At 42.6% G+C, this 18,722-nt stretch overlaps 1 protein-coding gene across 5 annotated transcripts in view; it reads left to right on the top strand.

Moving 5' to 3' along the window:
- The window catches only part of KCNAB1 (potassium voltage-gated channel subfamily A regulatory beta subunit 1), a 413,540-nt gene extending 396,607 nt beyond the window's left edge, over positions 1-16,933 (top strand). For all 5 annotated transcript variants that reach the window (XM_045503172.1, XM_045503169.1, XM_045503170.1 and 2 more), the window contains 3 exons: positions 4,963-5,083; positions 10,090-10,178; positions 15,144-16,933. In XM_045503172.1, the coding sequence (XP_045359128.1) occupies positions 4,963-5,083; positions 10,090-10,178; positions 15,144-15,233 (300 nt within the window). In that variant the 3' untranslated portion in view covers positions 15,234-16,933. The remainder of the gene's footprint in view (positions 1-4,962; positions 5,084-10,089; positions 10,179-15,143) is intronic.
- The last annotated feature ends 1,789 nt before the right edge of the window (positions 16,934-18,722 follow it).

Below are 18,722 nucleotides of genomic sequence, written 5' to 3'. Positions count from 1 at the left end.
TCTCTTGTCCAGTGGGGCACCCACTCCTCCAGGTCACATCCTGACTTTCTATGGCCCATCCCCTGCACAGCCCTTGTTCAGATTGTCATTTCTTACCTATTTTGCTGCAGTAACCTCCTATCTACACTCTCTGATTTTTTTTCCCCTTTTGCCAACTGCCCATCATGGTGACCAATTATCTTTCTAAAAGACTAATCTGGGGCGCCTGGGTGGCTCAGTCAGTTAAGCGTCTGACTCTTGATTTCGATTCACATCATGATCTCGCGGTTTGCGAGTTTGAGCCCCACATTGCCCTATCAGTGCAGAGCCTGCTTGGGTTTCTGTCTCCCTCTCTTTCTGCCCCTCCTCCACTTGCTCTCTGTCTCTCACTGAAAGTAAATAAAAATTTAAAAAAATAAAATAAAATAATAAAAGACTAATCTGACCATATCATAGCTCTGCTTAAAATCTGTTACTCACTTCCCACTTACTGCTTATAGGACAAAACCCAAATTCAACAGAAAAGCATCCAAGGAAGTACCCTTGGGATCTAAGTTGTGCACACTCTTCTATTGTCTCTCCCTATATTGTATTACTATATTGTTCACCCAAAACGCACTGTTCTCTGCCTCCTAGAAATGCCCTTCTTTCCATTCTGCTGCAGAAGCCCTCATCTCTAAAGACAAAGCTTGGTATTCTTCACCTCTATGAAGCCTGTCCTCACTTTATAAAACTGAATCATTTGCATCTTCCTCTATTATCCCATTAACACTTCTTACAGAGTCAGAATTCTCCATTTGCAAGCCACAGAACTTAATTCAAACTAATTTAATCAAGGAAGGAGGACAGACACTCACTGGGAAGAGCGGGATGGGGACAGTCTCAGGGTTGACTCCATCCATAAACTTGTACAGTGTCAGGACTCCCCATCTCCTCTATTTCTCTCTGCATGTGTGCATCATCTTCTACTGCAAATGGGTCCTCCCTATGAGGCCAGGAGCAGGAAAGCTGGTGTTTGCAGGTTTATATCTGTAAAAGTATGTAACATGAGAGAATAGCGATCTATCTTTTCTTTATGACTTCAGAGAAGACTGGCCAAGCCTGGGTCATGTGCCAACCTGTTAGACCAATGACAGCCCAAAGGGTAAAGTGCGATGACCGGCTCACATTATGCACCATTGTTAGGGGCATTTTCCCCAAGGAGGCAGTAGAAGCATGGCTTCTGAGGCAATCACGGAGGGAGACACCCCAACTACAAAACACTTCTCAAGTTACTGGACAGTGATTTGTGAATACCTCTGGGACGGACAGTGAAACTCAGGTAACGTCACAGAGCCTGGCACATGATAGGTACTCAATAAGTGTTTGTTGAATGAGTGCAATGAGCCATAAGGGAAGATCAACAAAGTCTGATCAGCAGACCAGGTATGTAGTTTTTAAATAGAAATTGTAAATAGAAATGAAAAGTACAATAAAATTTATGGGCAGCTTTTTCTGTTGCTGGCGAAATGCCTTACAGAAAAATCATAAAGGTATATACCCCTCTGTCAAATGAAAATGGGAACATGCAAACTTAGGTGCGTCAAGATGGGGGAAAAGAGGCAGTTCCAATACTCCAGGTGTTCACATTAAGAAACTGAGAGTATTGGGACGCCTGAGTGGCTCAGTCAGTTAACATCCGACTTCAGCTCAGGTCATGATCTCACAGCTCATGAGTCCAAGTCCTGCGTCAGGCTCTGTGCTGACAGCTCAGAGCCTAGAGCCTACTTTGGATTCTTTGTCTCCCCTCTCTCTGCCCCTCCCCCATTTGTGCTCTCTCCCTCTCTCAAACATGAAAAAATTTTTTTAAAGAAAGAAACTAAGGATAGTGCACATCATGGTGTAATTTCAAAAGGAAATTTTTTTAGCTTCAGCATTTTACCTAGAGATTTCAATCTTAATATCAAAGATTTTGCTGCTCTTTTGAGCCAGAGATTTTGAAGTTTTAATGACAACAGTCAGTGATCTTGGATGTTAATTATTCTAGACAAGGTCCGGAGATGACATGTGGCTGATTCTGTCCATGGCTTTACAGCTGCTGCCTTTCAGTCCATTATTAACAAACAGCCAACTGGTGGCTTCAGGGCCAGTCCCAGATTACTCCTACCCATCACCCCCCCCCCGCCCCCCATCATTACCTGTAAAATGGTCACAGCATTGGGAGATGGCAAAGAAATGGGCTTTTGGAAAATTTAGAGAATTTTGTGACTTATGTATAAAAGTAACAGCCCACTAATCTGCACAGAAAAGCTCTTTTTTTCCCCCCCCTTTGGCAAACAATCTACTCAGTGCTGGGCTGTGCTGAGTGCTGAGGATACGGGGAAGAAGGGTCAGTCTCCACCTTCAAAGGGTAACTTGGGGACTTGTTAGAGATGCGAAGGAGTGAATTATGAAACGATGTGGAATCGCTCCACAGGCATCGTGGAGTCACACAGGACTATCGGCAGAGTTGCACTGGAATGAGGAAGGGGTGTCTGCGCCTGATCTGAAACATTGGAGAGATCTGGTGTTACCCCGTGGAGCCCTGGTTGCTCAGATTCCTCCCTCACTGTACTATCGGCTGAGCCCCTCCTCTATGGCAAGCACTGTCAGGACTGCGGAGGCTGCGATGAACAAAAAGCCCATCCTTGCCTCCCATTCAGTTAGGTCAACATATAACCACATCACTACGGCACTGGGGTAAGCAGTAGAATAGGGTTGGAAGAAAAAGCCTCAGCTTTTGATTCATAGATTGCTGCCTAGTCAACAAACTGGGTTTATTATTGCACACAACCACACCCACCACCAATCTTCTTAGAAAAAAACACTGGTTTGCTTCCATATTTATATTTTAATTAAGCCTCATCTCCTCCCTATGCTAACATTTTCCCACTTGTAAAGCAGTAAGAGCTATTTATTTCCAAAAACACTTTTGTTTCTTTTAGTGTGAGGAAAGCAGTATAAATACTATGCGTCTAGTTTTTAAAAATCCTAGCCTGCTTATGTTTTCCAATGATTAAAGTAACGAGATTTATAGTGTTTTGAGTGTAGGGAGAGAGTGACTCAATAAATGAATGTTTGATGTTTGCTACTTTTAGAAGTCTGCCTCTCGATTATTTTGTGTGTGCGGGTGTGTGCATGGGTGGAATCAATCCACACACACACACACACACACACACACTCACAAAACTTGTACCTCAATCCTGAGGGTACAAATGCATTCCACACGATAAAGATTTCAAAACTGGAGTTCCGTAAGTGATAAATAAAACAATCATTCCTTATGTGTGGCATATACTGAAACTCAAGAATGCTCCTAGTTATGATAAAAAAAAAAAAAAAAAAGCAATCATTTGGCTATTGATTTTCAACCTTTTTTTCCCCCTTTGAATGAACACTCAGAGATACTGGTCCCCTGAAAGATGTTATGAAACTAAAGCAAGGATTGGTAATATCTTCCCATTGAGGACAGCAAAAGTAAGTTCAGGGGCTCTCTGACCCAGCACGTGGGTCTGGCCAGGGAAGCCCCTGGGCCGCAAAGGTGGTGCTCGTCTCCTCACCACTGGCACCAGCTGTCCCCTCTGGAGAGCTGCTGCAGGCCGCCCTTCGTCCTGGAAGACGCTGAGGTTTCCCAGAGCTGAGACTGAGAGACCTCTTGGCCATCATCCTAAGCAAACTCTCGAGTGAGGAGCCAGACCGTAAGCCTTTGACATCTAGGAAGCAAACAGAACTGGGGCAGCTTGCCCTTTCTCTTTTTTACATCTGCAAAATTATTCCAAAAATCATAATAAAACATAATGTGGTTACCCTTTTCTTTGGAAATACTGTCTTCCAGTGAGGAAAAAAATACTTCAAAAACAAAAGCAAGCAGCCTTATTGAAATCATGTGGGTGGCGTGTCTGTGACCATTATTGCCTTTGGGAAGGTAAAGGTCTGTTGTGGCAATTATTTCGCAAACACGGGCAGCGGAGAAAGTCCACATTGCCACACAGGGGGATGGTTGCTGTTATTTTCACGAAAACAGACTAATGCATTCTTACAAATATTCTTTACCTTTGGGTGTTGCTGCTTAGTGTTAGTTTTGCATAGAACAGTCTATTGTCCCTCATTTCTTAAGAGCAGAACCTTCTGGAAAGTAAGGCATTGAGAAGTTGTAAAAGATTTTTCTCCTATCGGGGAAATTAGCTCACTTTTACAGGCTACGGATCAGAGTCAATCTCTTCTCACAGGTTTTAAAGAACAGTTTCCCGTTTTGAGCCTCCTTACCTTTTTAAGTTTCAATCGCTATACAAAAGGTAATTCACATGTGGGATTGTCTTTATCCACTTAAAAGTTTTAAAAATGTACTTGGTACCTATCAGTTATGCCTTGTCTGCTTCTAGGAAGATGAGAGAGCTCATAATAAAGCCCTGCTGTGAGAAGAGGAGACTGGCAGTAAATAGAAGGCAAGAGGCAGAAAGATAGTTGTAACAGAATGTAAGATAATGGCTTTCTTTGCGCAGAAAGCTTGGCACCTGGCCTTCTTGACAAAAAGGAAACATAATAGACCTTGGCGAAACGTCCATTTCTTTTCTACATTCTAAAATTGGGCTATTGCAATGAAAAACATCATTTCCTCCACTTAGCAGACTACGTATAATCGATTATATGTCAGGATTCTAACAACTTTTGTGCATGTTGATGGATTTGAATGGTGACTATTAGTCAAAAATCAATCTATGTTGAACCAGTAAACAAGGAGACCGTGAGGAACATTTCTTTGCCTAAAAGCACAGGCATCTTTGTCACCATGGTACAAGGTGACATAACATGTTACTAACATGTTACATAACACGACACTAACATGAAGGTTAGTGAAGAAGACTCAGGAATTCATCATGAGGGCTCTCCTATTTTATGGACTTAATAATCTTTGCCCCCAGCCCTTACCAGACGTTAACCTTTAAACGCTCTTCGTCTCCCTAGTGCTACCAGTGGCTGAAGGAAAGAATTGTAAGTGAAGAGGGACGAAAACAGCAGAACAAACTAAAAGACCTGTCCCCAATTGCTGAGCGCCTCGGGTGCACACTACCTCAGCTGGCTGTCGGTAAGAAAACTACCCGGGAGGGGAAGCTCTTCTAGGTCACAGAAAATAGAGTTTTCACAACTCTGTCACAATAAAACATCTAGTGTAGGGGCAGACTGACGTCAGAAGCACAGACTCCCAGTTAATACTATCTAAAATGAAGTTTTCAGAGTTCCCCAGAATTTTCTACATGCTAAAAATACGTTATTTCCTTCTTCTGTCCCTTATAACACAGTTCAAAGGAGAACAAGTCAGTGAACACACACACACATCCTCACGGTGTCAGGGGTGAGCGCCCCTCAATTATGGAGGGATATCCATGTCTTCTGGCTCAAATTTCCCTCCTTGTGGAAGCTGAGGCAGGGCCGGTGAGAGGCCAGAAGCAGGGCTGTGCCGGGGGCCCAAGGCTACTGCCACAGGGAAACGTGTTTGCCCTGAAACCTCCTGAGGGGCCATGAAGAAAAGTCCTCTTATTAACACTGTGGAGCCGATGAAAGGTCACGGTCACTCATACAGTTGAAAACCACATGTACCAGTGCTGTCCAACAGAAATATAATGTGAACCACATTCTTAAAATGTTCTAGTGACCATACTAAAAAATTAAAAAGGAAACAGGCAAACTTAGTTTTAATAATGTATTTTATTTAACCCAATATAGCCAAAACATTATCTTAATATGTAATAAGAAAAAAAGTTGAGATAGTTTACATTTTTTCATACTAAGTCTTCAAAATCCAGAATGTATTTTATACCCACAGCACATCTCGATTCAGGCCAAACACCTCTCATGTTGCCAACAGCTGCCACATGTGGCTTAGAGGCTAAGTATTAAAAAGACAAGACTGGAGACTTTCAGCTCCCTGCTCTACAGTAGCACTTTATACACACTGTTGTCTCCTTAATCATCAAAACACTCCCATGAGATGTATGCTATCACTAGCCCTACTTTACAGATGTTAACAGAGTATCTGCTGTCGTTATCTCCACTTTACAAAAGAAACTGAAGGTAAAAAAAAACAAAAAATCCACGGGGTAGTTATGAGAAAAGAATAAAATGGGTGTAGAGTCTAGAAAAAAAATCCTAAAGATTAAGAAATAGCAGGAATTGGGGCTAATCTGATAGTGAAATGAGATAAAAAGCTCAAGATAAGTTTTATGAAAATAAAATGATGTGATAGAATATTTGTTAGATGCATGATCTGTCTGTGGTTGCAAGGCAGGAAAAAAATGGCTGCCATCAGAGACAGAAAGGGGAGGTGGGGACTATCATTTAACCTAAGTATATATACAGGCCTTGTTTTAATATTTTCTTTCAAAAAACAAAAAAGCCAAAGAATGATATGATTATTAGCATTCCTGTAACTTTAACAAGCACAGTAAAAAGTATTAGCTATTTGACCATGAACAAGTTATTTAACCTATTAATTTTCTCATCTATAAAAGGGGTATAATAGATACCTTATAAATTTGTTGAGTAGAGCAAAATTATAGATATAAAGCAAAGAGTAGGTACCCAGGAAGTGGTAACAATGCTGCTGCTGTTTTTGCAAAGAATTAGACACCCTGGACCTAAAACTCTGTCCACTCCTAGCCTCAGCATGTGGTCAAAGTGACAGGCACAGAGAGAAACATCTATTCTTCAAATATGGTCGTAAATATGGTTTTAGGCAGTGACGTGACAGTGAGTACTGAATTTAGCTCTGAAAGACAGAACACGGTCTTTCTAAAGAGGAAACCTTTACCAGATTTAGACTTTCACTAGATGTTAGATACACATGAAAGATGCTCTTTACAGTCTAAAACATGCTCTGATTCTCCCTTTCCTCCCTCTGTGCCCCTAGATGTCTTGCCTGTCATTTTTTTTCTTTCTTTATAAACAAGTAGTTTTGCTTTCAAGCACAGAACTCTCAAACCAAGAGGGAAATGATTTCCAGGCATGTTACCTTTGATCTGCTAGAAAGGGTGTAGGGGGAAGGGAATCCTTTGGCAGGAAACAAACTCCTTGAACCCGGCCCTGGGCTCGCTCCCACGGCACACACCTGCACGGGAGCCAGCTTTCACACCCTGATCATAGGCATTCTGGATAGGACGGTTAAGGACACTTGATTAGATGCCAATTATCTTGAATCATCTGTGTGTGTTACCTATCACACTGGTCAGCTCGGCCCAGTGGATCCTCCTATGTCCTACAGCCCATGAGGAAAACTGGCTGTTGCTGGCATCAGGTAGTTTATGGGCAATAATCTTCCCAGTGCCCTGCTTTGACCTCAGAACTTCCACTAGGGCCAAAAGGAGTTCTCTAAGTGCAAAGCAGGAAACAATGCAGCCAAGGAAAAAAAAAAAAAAAGAAAAAGTCCTGCATCTCTTGGCCTGTTGCCTTCATAGTTTTATTTTGTCCACGTGGAAAGATTTAGTGATTGCCTTAAAAGGCCTGAGCATGTTAACTGCTTAAGAGTATGTGTTGCAAGGCCTGAGCAGATGGGGACAGAAGAAATGCTTCCGGACAGCCACCCATCATTCACATCTGTGTTTATTCAACAAACATGTAACAAGCACCTACCATGTACAGGTACTGGGCTGGGTGCTGAGCATCCCAGTGCAAATAACAAATATCTCACAGCCTGGTAGGCAAGAGAATAGATTAGTACAGTGTTGTAATAAAATAATTGAGAAGGGCACAGAGGATCATGGAAGTCTTAAGTGCAGGGTCTGACCCCACCTGGGATTCAAAGGGAAGGACTCTGGGAGAAAGCAGTGAAGCATCTGTGAAGAGTTTCAAATGATGAGTAGGTGTTAGTGAGGCACAGGGACATTCCAGGTCGAGGGCACACTTGAGCCAAGGGCTTGAGGGGCAGGAAAACAGCATGATGTTTGGGGATGGAAAGGATTTACAAACAGTTCAGTGCTACTGCACCCCGAATTTCAAGGCAGGGAATGAGAAGACCTGAAGCTGGAGAGACAGCGTTCTAGTAAGTTTGCCAGGGTGAGAAATGAGAGCTTCGTCTCACAGGACAATGATTATATTGAAGAACTTTTGACCAGGCAAGTGACATGATGAGATTTACATCTGGAAACATTGCTGGTTGACGTGTGACAGATGTATGGGGGAAAAGGAGAGAAAATCCAGTCAAGAGGTGGGAAAAACAGTTGTGCAGGAGAGAGAAGGTGAGGTCCTGAATAAGGACAGTAGGCAGTGGAACCAGAGCAGTGATTCTCAAAGTGTAGTCCTACATCCACAAGATGGAATTCTGTTCAGCAATAAAAGAAATATTAATACGTGCTAGAACATGGCGAACCTTATAAACATTATGTTAAGTGAAAGAAGTCAGACTTAAAGATCCAGGTTATAGGATTCCATGTAAATGAAATGTCTGGAAGTAATAAAAAGTTATAGGGGTACAAAATAGATTAGAGGTCTGCTGGGAGTGGAGGTACAAACGGGATTAACTGTCAATGGTGATGGTTGCACATGATAAACTTACGAAAAATTGCTGAATTATACACTTTAACTGGGTAAATTTTACATCAAGGTTTTACAATAAGCCTGATCCCTGAACCAGCAGCAGCACCTGGAAGCTTGCAGAAATGCAGATCCCCAGACCCCACTCCAGACCTTCCGAGTCACGAACTCCAGGATGGCACCCAGTAACTGTTTCACAAGCCCTCTCGGTGATTCTGATGCATGCTGCAATGCCAAGAGCTACTGGATTAAAGAAGTATTTAGGAGGAATAATCAACGAAACACAGTAATTAAAAGGGAATGAGGGCTCAGAAAAGTTCCTAAGGGTAGCTCCCTGGTTTGGGGATTGGAAGGCCCAGTTGCTGGGAAGGCCACTAAATGAGGCTGGGAACACAAGAAAGACAGGCTTCGTAGTTAAGTAGCAAGAAGTGTGCAGCGCCTGCGGGACACCTAGCAGGATGTACAGCAGACACTGCATCTGTGACTCTCCAGAAACTTCTAGTTCCAGACATCTATGAATGGAGGCATCTACTGTAGCCACAAGGAGGTTCCCAGGGAACTTGGCTTCTGACACAGTTAAGAAGGGGACTAGGAGGCAAGGAAGGCATTTTATATGCCTTTTAGAAGCTTACGGGGAAAAGGGTGAGGCAGTAGCTAGTCAAGTTATGAAGGGTTAGAGGAGGCTAATTTTAGAATGGGACAAATTTGATAAAGAGGAAGAAGACAGTAAGAGACTTAAGATTCAGGAGAGAAAGCCAGAAACAATAATGAAACAAGTCTAAGAAAAGGCAAAAGGAGTCAGATCCAGGGCAGACTTTGGTCTTGGACAGAAACCAGACACCTCATCTGAAAACAGACGGTGTATGTATGTGTGTGTATATATATATATATATATATACACACACACATACATATGTGCTTGTAGGTTACTGAAGAATATCCCACAGAACGGACTTTTCTACATAAAGTAGGATACCAGGTCATCTGCTGAGAGAGGGGACAGGGGCTAGAGGGTTTAAGGGCGGAGGTTGCTAGAGATGCAGAGGAGGAGGTGGAAGGTTGGTGAGAAGCAGATAATCAACATAGGTTGAATCTTAGACTAGGGAGATCCAGAGAAGTTTGACAAGTAGAAGGAAACAAAGGAAGAAGACACCCAGGGTCTACAGGACTCTACATAACAGATGAGAAAAAAGAGCACGAGTAAGATGGAAAGACAGGAGACTGTGCGCCAAGATGGAAACGGAAACGCAGGGATCTGCCAGGAAGCAGGATCTGGTGTTTTCAGGAGCAAGAGTGTGTTCCTGGCGTGGACAGCCGGATTGGATATCCCAGCCATTTCTACTCATGTAGAAAATGTACAAGCCCTAAGCCCTCAGCTAAAATGCAGAGATTGTACTAAACCCTCTCCATGACAGCTGTTGCTGCTGAGGTATTTAATCCTGGAAAGCACGGTCTGTCCTCCCCCAAAAGTTTTGGTTGCAACAACTGGCGTTACAGGTAGTGTTTATAAGCTAATCGATAAGCAGAAGTGTTTTGACATCCTGACCAAGTGTTCTTTCTTCCCAGCATGGTGCCTGAGAAATGAGGGTGTGAGTTCCGTGCTCCTGGGATCATCCACTCCTGAACAACTCATTGAAAACCTCGGTGCCATTCAGGCAAGTACTACAGGCCTTTCCAGTAAACTCCAGAGACTATCATGGTCCGTGGAAGATGTCCCCAGGCAGTGTCCCATCTCTTTCCACCTCTGTCCTTTATTGTGTCACAGCTGCATGAAGGCCTCTAATAGAGGGAAAGGCCATCTGTTTCTAGCTGGGGTGTGTGTGTGTGTGGGGGGGGGGGGGTGCTTAGGATAAGGGGGGTACACAAAGGCCCAAGAAGCAACAGAACTTTTACAGGACATGGATCCAGGGGTGTCCTCTTATGAACAGGCGATACTGTCAAAGCACATTCTTCAGGATGGTATGTAGGACAGTGCATTCCAAGACCCAAGCAATGTTACACTGGGCGACTGAATTCCCAAGCCTGACCATAAAAACCTGCTTAATAACCTACCTGAAATTATGCATTACTCCTTTCCCCAAATAGTTGCCAATCTACATTGTGCCAAGCCCCCCACCCCTTTCTGCTCCCATAGCATCCTGTATTCCTCCTCCCCACCACAGTATTTGTGATCATGTAGTAGGATTACCTGTCTCCCCACTGGAATGTGAGCTCCCCAAGGTCAGAGACTTTCTGGCATCTCCACCGATTTTCTAGTTCCTAGCATACTGTGTCTCTTAGTCAACAATCAAATACCTGTTGAATGAATGTTTCCCACATTTTAAGAGGATGTAGGCTCAAAATTCTATTTTGGATTTCCAGGATCACATCTTTCTAGCGGCAAATTCAGGACTAACCACCTTCCCTGGGGAAGAAGTGGATTGGATTTGGTAGGAACCTGCATCGGCAGTGAGAGAGAAAGTGGGAGAGAGATGTTCCTGGGGGCTTTATCTGTGGAGAGGGTGAGGTTAATGGCTGCTGTGACCATCCCGTGCCCTAAAGGCCATACCTCAGTCCTGAGCCTGCCCCACGCTCAGCCCTGAGGGTCCTAAGGACCCTGCCCACTACTCTTGCCACAGCCAGCACCTGCCACAACAGGTATGGTTGTCTATTTTCCTACTGCTCACTGGGGAACAGAAAGGTCTCCCCTGCCTGCCCATCCCTGAAACAAGCCCCATTAACCCTTCCAAAAGGAAACCCATGGAGGTGTGAACAAACTTGATTAAACTTAAAACATTTTTTAAAAACCCTTTTGGCAAATAGCCCAGAATATGCTGGGAGATAAATGGTGCCAACCTCCTTCCCATCATCACTTTCTTAGGGCTGTGCAACTGCCCCTGCTATGAAGAACCTCTCCAGCCCCCCAACTCCTCCCAGAACTCTATGGGGTTCCATCCCGTATGGGGAATGCGCCTTCTTATGAAAGTCACCCCTACCTTATTTTCACTGATGTTCTGGGAAAAGATAAGACTACACGGTGACAAGGAGGAAACAGAGGAACAGTCTGTACACAACTGAAATTCAATCCAATGATTTCAATTCCATTAAGAGTTATTTAGTATGTATTGTATGTTTGGCACAACGCTAGGCATGGAAGGTACTGAGCAAAGAACTGGCCTCTGCCCTCATGAGATCACGGGCTGGCTAAGAGTGAATCAGATAAAAAAAAAAAAAATCAATCTATCCCTTAGTTCATTCAGATCTTTGACAGCCTACTATGCACCAGGCACTGGAGACACCGTAACAGACAAAGATACTGTCCAGGCTTTAAGGAGTTTACATTCCAGTGGGAGAAGCACATAATAAACATGAAATAATTTCAAAATGTGAGGACTATTAGGTAACTAAAGAGGGTTCTGTAACAGAGACTGAGAAATGGGTGGGCCTACTTCAGATAATGTTTGTGCCAAAGGCCCCTCTGGGATAGGTGTATCCTGAAGTTCAAAAGGGGAGAACGCAGCATATGAAAAACCCAAGCAAGAGCATTCCAGACACAGTGGAGAACAATGCAAAGGCCTGGACACCATTAGGAACTTGGCCTTTTCCAGGAACTGCCAGCCTAAGGCTAACGTGGCCAACATGTAGTGAGCAAAAGGGACAGTAGATGCATTAAAGTGGAGTCAGGCAGGAGATGGATTTCAAAGGACACTAAAAAGGTTAGTTTTGTTGTATGTGCAACAAATCCTTCGGAGCGTTTTAAGGACATGCTGTTATTTGAATTTTTAAAGACTGTGCTGGCTGCTTTGTAGAAAGTGGAATGAAGAAAGGCAAAGGCAGTTGTCCAGGTGATGAGAGATGCTGGTTTGGATTAGCTAGGATGGCGGCTATAGAGGTGAAGTGGATGGATTCCACAGGCTTTGGACACAGACAGGACTTGCTGATGGCTCAGCCAGAAAAGGGAGGAACTGAGATTCCTACCATGCGAATAGTGACCACTGCCATCCCAGGGGGAGTTAATACTGCCTGGGAACGGTAAAAAGAGGTAACTCCTGGGCTGTGGGAGTACTCCAGGTAGCAAAAGATGTATTTCAGAGGAAAACTCCGGAGTCTGTCATCTTCTCAAAGCATTTCCTCCCTAGCAAGGCTCAGGCTGATAGCAGGATGCGGTAAGAGATGCTCAAAAGGTAAGATAATAGGGATGCTACCCAAGCTCGGAGGCTGCTACCTTGGAGGCTTCATCATCCCCTCCCCCTTTCCACTCCCACCTCCGGCCAGCCCAGCAAACTTCCACCCGTTGTGACTGGGCAGCTGGGGGCACCCAGCCGTGGTGGGACTGGCGGCAGGACAGGAAGTGTGCAGTGCCAACAGTGGTTAAAGGAAATTTCTAATGGGCACGAGAAGCCAGCTGCTCTAAGGGATGGAATGTGCCTCAGCCATGCGTAAACTGGAGGGACATACAAGTCAGAGCCTCAATAAATGGCCGACTGGAGAGGATAAACCACAGCTGCAGGCAGGCAGCCATCACCTGCACAGGCCCCCATCCACCCCACTTCCACCTAGAAGGTGGAGAGAAGCAATGTTCTCCCTTCTGAGGCTCCCCATCACCTCCTCAGAGAAATCCAGGCTTCTCAGCAGGCAGGCCCTTCACATACAGGGCTCATCTCCCCTCACTGTTCTCCTTCCTTGGTATCCTCAATCCACCAATTATTCCAGTCAGTAGAACAGCAAGGTTGGCAAACTGGTAGCCTGTGGGATGTTTGTGTCATCTGTAGTGGATGAAAATGTTTTACAACAGTTGCCAACATTAAAAATCGGGCGACTTCACATAAAATTCTGGATGTATGGCTTCTCTTAAAAATTTTAAGTCTTACAAGGCTATATATACATTTTTTCATGTTTTATTCAAGTACTTTTATGGTTTCTTTTTTTAATGTTTAAATCTCTATCTGAAATTTATTTTGGTGTAATGGAAGAATTTTTTTTTCCTCACATGGCTAACCCATTATATTTTAGACAAAACTTGCCACAAATCTAGTTTCTAGATTTGGGTCTCTTTATTGTAGTCTCGTTTGAAAGAACACACTAGTTTCAATTCTGAGGTTCCAAAGCTGGTGGGAAATGAAACTCTCCCTTTAGCTTCAGATAGGAAAACGTTAACCAGAACTAGTTTCTTAGGCGGAGTAGCTCTACTCTTCTGCCAAACCCTAAGGCTTTTGAGAACAGCACTTGAGTGGAGACAAGGTCACCCAGGCCAGCATGATTGCAGCAGAGGAAGGGTGAGGCCGAAACCTCAGAACTGGCCATCATGCTTGTATTTTGCCAGAGTCTCCACACAGGGTCAGTCTATTCCTGTAAAAAAGTCTGCCTTTGTCCCTCTTCTTATGGTGTAATGTGTGCCCTTGGTCCCCCTCTCATGATAAACGCGAGCCTTGGGTGATCTCATCCTCTCCCAGGGCTTCAGTCAGCATGTCTACACAAATGACTCACAAACCCTCAACTCCAATCCTCCTGCCAGCACTAACCCACAGCTGCACTCGGCTGCCTACGGAGCTATGCCCCTGTGGATCTCCCCTAGACACCTTAAACTCAACACCTCCTACTTCAAACTTCTCGTATTCCAAACCACTCCTGTGGCTCTCTGTCTCCATAATCTACACCTCTATCCTTCTAGTGTTAAAACCATCATCCTCCTCCAAAATGTCCTTCTGATCCAGTCTTTTTCTACTTCACTACCACCCGTTAGTTCATGCTTTTATCATCTCTGGCTCCAACAGCAAGAAATTTCTAGTATCTGCATTCCCTTTCAATCTCCTTCAAACTACCTCCAGGTGCCTGACAGGGTCACTCCCAGCTCAGAAGTCCTGAGAGGTTCCCCACTGACCACAGAATCAAGTCCCAACTCCAAAAAGTGGCATTTGAGGGCTTCCACGCTGTTTGTCCCAATTTCCCCTTTCCTATCCCTACCATCACCACCCACTCTACACTTTCTTCATCTCACAGACTTCTCTCTCATGAGCCATTCCATCTACGAGGGATGCCTGTTAACCCCTGCCCATCCTTCACCAGGGTTGTGACCACCAGTGGCAAAAAATCTCTCTCAGTCTCTAGATCTGTGCTGTCCACAACCCTAGCCTCTAGCCACAAGTGGCTTTTTAGTGCACAAAACCAGCTTGTCAGAATGCAGATGTGCTCTGTTACATGTACTGGATTTGAAAGACTTCATACTTAAAAAACGTACAGCATCTTAATTTTCTATACCAACTACATGTTGAAATGTTTTAGATAAAATGGGGTAAAACTATGAACTTCACGTTTCTTTTCACTTTTATGTGGCCATTAGAAAATCTAAAATCATGTGACTCGTATTTCCATGTGTATTTCATTTACACAGCATGCCTTTATTCAGTTAAGCAATACTTAGAAGCACCAACTATGAGCCAAGCACTCTTATCATAGGAGATTCAGTGACAGAAAAAAACAAGGTCCCTGACCTCAAGGAGCTTACAGTCTGCCAGGGACCTTACATTCTAGTTGTGGTTTATAAATGTACGTAAGTCTAGACGACTTTGCTTAATATTAAGCACAAAGAACAAATGATCAGGTACCAACCAACTGTATCCTTTGTACTTCTCATGCTCTAGGTTCTCCCAAAGATGACATCACACGTGGTAAATGAGATTGATAATATATTGCGAAACAAGCCCTACAGCAAAAAGGACTATAGATCATAAAGCAGTGCATGAGCCATAGGACCTGCATGGTTAAAACTGCGGTCTACACTGGTACAGAATGGTGTTACTAGCCAGTCTTTTGAGTCACTTAGCAGCCTGCTGCTCAACCTCTAGTATTCCTGGATTCTGAGGTACCTGCTGTCGCTACCACTGTGCACCTGAATAACGAGCACATCTGAAAACTCACAACCAAGAAAATCCATTCTATTTTCTTACCTTGGACTGGAGTCACCTGTTCTTGCATTGCTCTGTACACCTCATGCTTATGCCATAGGAAGGATATGAGGGGAAGACCTAGTGCCTTCAGGCATTTAGTAACTTAAAGTAGGCTGTACAGATCTATTTTTTCAAATGAATAAAATCCACAGATGCAATGTGGATTGCATCAGAAAGAGGAGGCTACGTTCACTCAGAAGTCTTACTTGGGAGAACAAACAATTTTACTTTTTTCTCCCCCTATTTTCACATGAAGGTTATCAAAGGTTGTCTCACTTGTCATTAAACAAAACTAAAATTCCTAGGTATTTGCTTTCATTACCTTTTAAAAATATTCACTGTTGCTTGGCCCCGAGAATGACCCTGTATTGTAACTGACCCAAAGCGTCTCTATTAAGATTCTATTAACGTTCTGTCCATTCCCATACAGAGATAATTAAAGGATGAACACCCAATCTTTGAGACAGGATGGCTAATTTACGAAAGGGAGGATTACATTGCTATGGAAGCTTAGCTTTGAATAAAATGTAATGTATATGCAACTGAAGTGTTCACTTTTGACTACATTTTATTAAAACCTGCTTTATACTTCTGACTGCTTGTAGGCACAGCTTCTGCAAGTTTAAATATTTGAGCTTTAAAAATAAATACACAAATGCTCAGTTTTGTAAGTAAACCTGTAAAATATCCACAAAGGCAAATGTTTGCTGTTTAATTAGCACTGGGATTTTACAATATAATGCTTGTTTTTGAGCAGTCATCATGAAAGTGAATCATGGACTTTGTGAAAAATGCTATCACTACTCAGAATATGCTGGGTGAATTAACTTGCCTAGTGAAAAACAAATGTTAAAGAATTTCCTCATTCTATAAACCATATTATATATGCACTAAACTAAATGCATGGAAGCTCTCTGCATGGATTAAAGGGGCCTAGCCTTGTTGCACACAGAAGCAGAAGTCTAAACTTGCCATTACTGGTTACCTACCCTCATGTCACTTGAGAAAAATTGTGAGACTATATTGTGTGTACCTGTAAGGAAGGAAAACTTTGGGGGGGGGGGGGAATCCTAGCTCTCTATTTGGACACATGAGCATGTACAAAATTCTAATTTTCTGGCTAGCCAGTACCCCGTATAGAAATCACTTTGACGTTTAAAGATTATACCATCAGCTTAAAATGCTATTTTCTGCCACCATTTCCAAATATGTATTTCATGATGAAGTTCTAAATCTTACAGCGTTAGTGTGAAATACCAATGAATTTTCTTTTTTGTTACTACTACCTGTATTCTAATAAGGAAACAGTTGGGTTTTTGCCTAGGAGTACCAGATTAATGATGGAAATGGATCTTTCAGTTGTTCATTGTGTATTCAATCCAGTGAACTACTATATGCATAAATGAGCTCAAGTTGGCTAACTGGAACTGCAATTTAACTTCTTTGCTTAGAGTAATAAAAGCATTTTGTGCACTTAATCTCAATTAGTTTTTCTCTGATCTTTCATTGTAAGAGTGCGTGCGTGTGTATATATGTATATATATATATATATCCACCTCCATAAGATAGGAAGAATCATCTGAATAAAAATTATGTTGGCAAGTAAGCAGCACTGAATGATACCCAACAGAAACAGGATTAAAAGATTTCAATAACAATCCAAAATTTTTCCTCTTATTAATGAAGAAAATGATTAACTGCTAACAATATCATCTCTCATTGGATTTTAGAAATACTCTGCACTAAAGCTAAAGCTTCTCAAACTCTTTTAAAAACACCTGCAATTAAAACCAAATACAAACATTATTGCTTAGCCATTAGTTTTCTGACCGACAAATCGTCTGCCATGGTAAATATACATTAGAAATGTCAGTTATATCCTTAAGAAAAATTTCCATGCACCCCCATATTCTTTTCTGGAAAGAATGTCTTGGCAGAGAACATACCATTCCGAAGGGTAACCTGGCTAGCAGTCATCTGCATACTGAAATCTCAGCCAGCGGAAATGCAAACTAGACGCTGTGTGCCTGGCTGCCCACTTTAAGAACTGTCACTTCATCAATAGTGCACCATCTGTCAGCAGATGTCAGAGCCTCACTCCAGCCAGCTTCCAGGCCACAACTCCCTGGCAAATGAGGAAACCAGGCCTAAAACCCAAGTATTCAGTGTTCCAGTCCCGTGCTCTTTTAAGGATGAATTTTATGAAAAATTCTGTAGGGAAAATTTTAAGTTAAAAAAAGCTTAAGAATCCAAATTCAGAATCCATTAAAAAGAGGCAAAAGTGAGAGAAGAGATGCAATGAACACTCATAAGAGCCAATGAGAAGTTAGTCTCTAACCACATCCATGAAAATCTAAACAAACCACCCAAAAAACCCTAATCTTCAATTAATTCCCCTGCCTGAGAGTCCCAAGAGGTAGGAGATAATCCCCTAGAGCCTAAATAGATAGATCTGTAGATTAGTTCTCTATCGGTCTAGGTCTATGCATCCTTTCTGTCTCCAGAAACAGCAGTGACTGGCACGCATGCTGCAAACACAGAAATTGGGTGGGCAGGACAACACGGCAGGCACATGCTGGCAGAGGCCTGACGTGCTGCTCTGTAATAGAGCCACACTATGCCCGTCACTGCCGCACAGACATTTAATTACTATCTCAGGAACTACAAAGATGCACTTTTACATGTGTGAAAAATTTAAACAGTAATGTCGAATAATGTAATAAAGATTATGTACTTATTCATATGGCTCTCAAAGATGTCAAGGGAAAATATAAATTTTAAAAAGCAAAGTTTAATCACACTTGACAAATAAAACCTTTCACAAGAATCCTGGGTGTGAATCCAACCTCCATATTTGGTTAACTTCAACCCTTGTACATTATTCTTTCCAATTTAGAATAATTTACCAAAGAGGACAACCGGTAGATTTTTACTGGCTTATAAGAATAATTTCTAGCTAAGATTTTTATTAAGTTGTAAATGAGAAACTAAAAATAGGAAAATGTAAAATGAACCAATATTTTAAGCCTCTACTTACCACAAGGAGTGTAGGGGGAGGGGCTATTTAATCGATTTTAATCTCAATTACAGCAGAATCCTTTTTATTTTACTGGTATTGGACATGGGGTCTTTTAAAATACAAATTCTACAGCAGGTTTTTATGAACTAAACCAGATACAGCCCATCATGATTCTATGTGCCACATAGCCATTTTAGAGATGAGGAAAAGTTCTGTAATTCCCAAGAGTAAAGTACTTGTACAGTAAATCCTGA

The sequence above is a fragment of the Leopardus geoffroyi genome, chromosome C2, assembly GCF_018350155.1.
Source record: "Leopardus geoffroyi isolate Oge1 chromosome C2, O.geoffroyi_Oge1_pat1.0, whole genome shotgun sequence".
Lineage (NCBI taxonomy): Eukaryota > Metazoa > Chordata > Mammalia > Carnivora > Felidae > Leopardus > Leopardus geoffroyi.
Note: the sequence above shows the minus strand (reverse complement) of the source record. Positions and strands in the feature narration are given on the sequence as shown.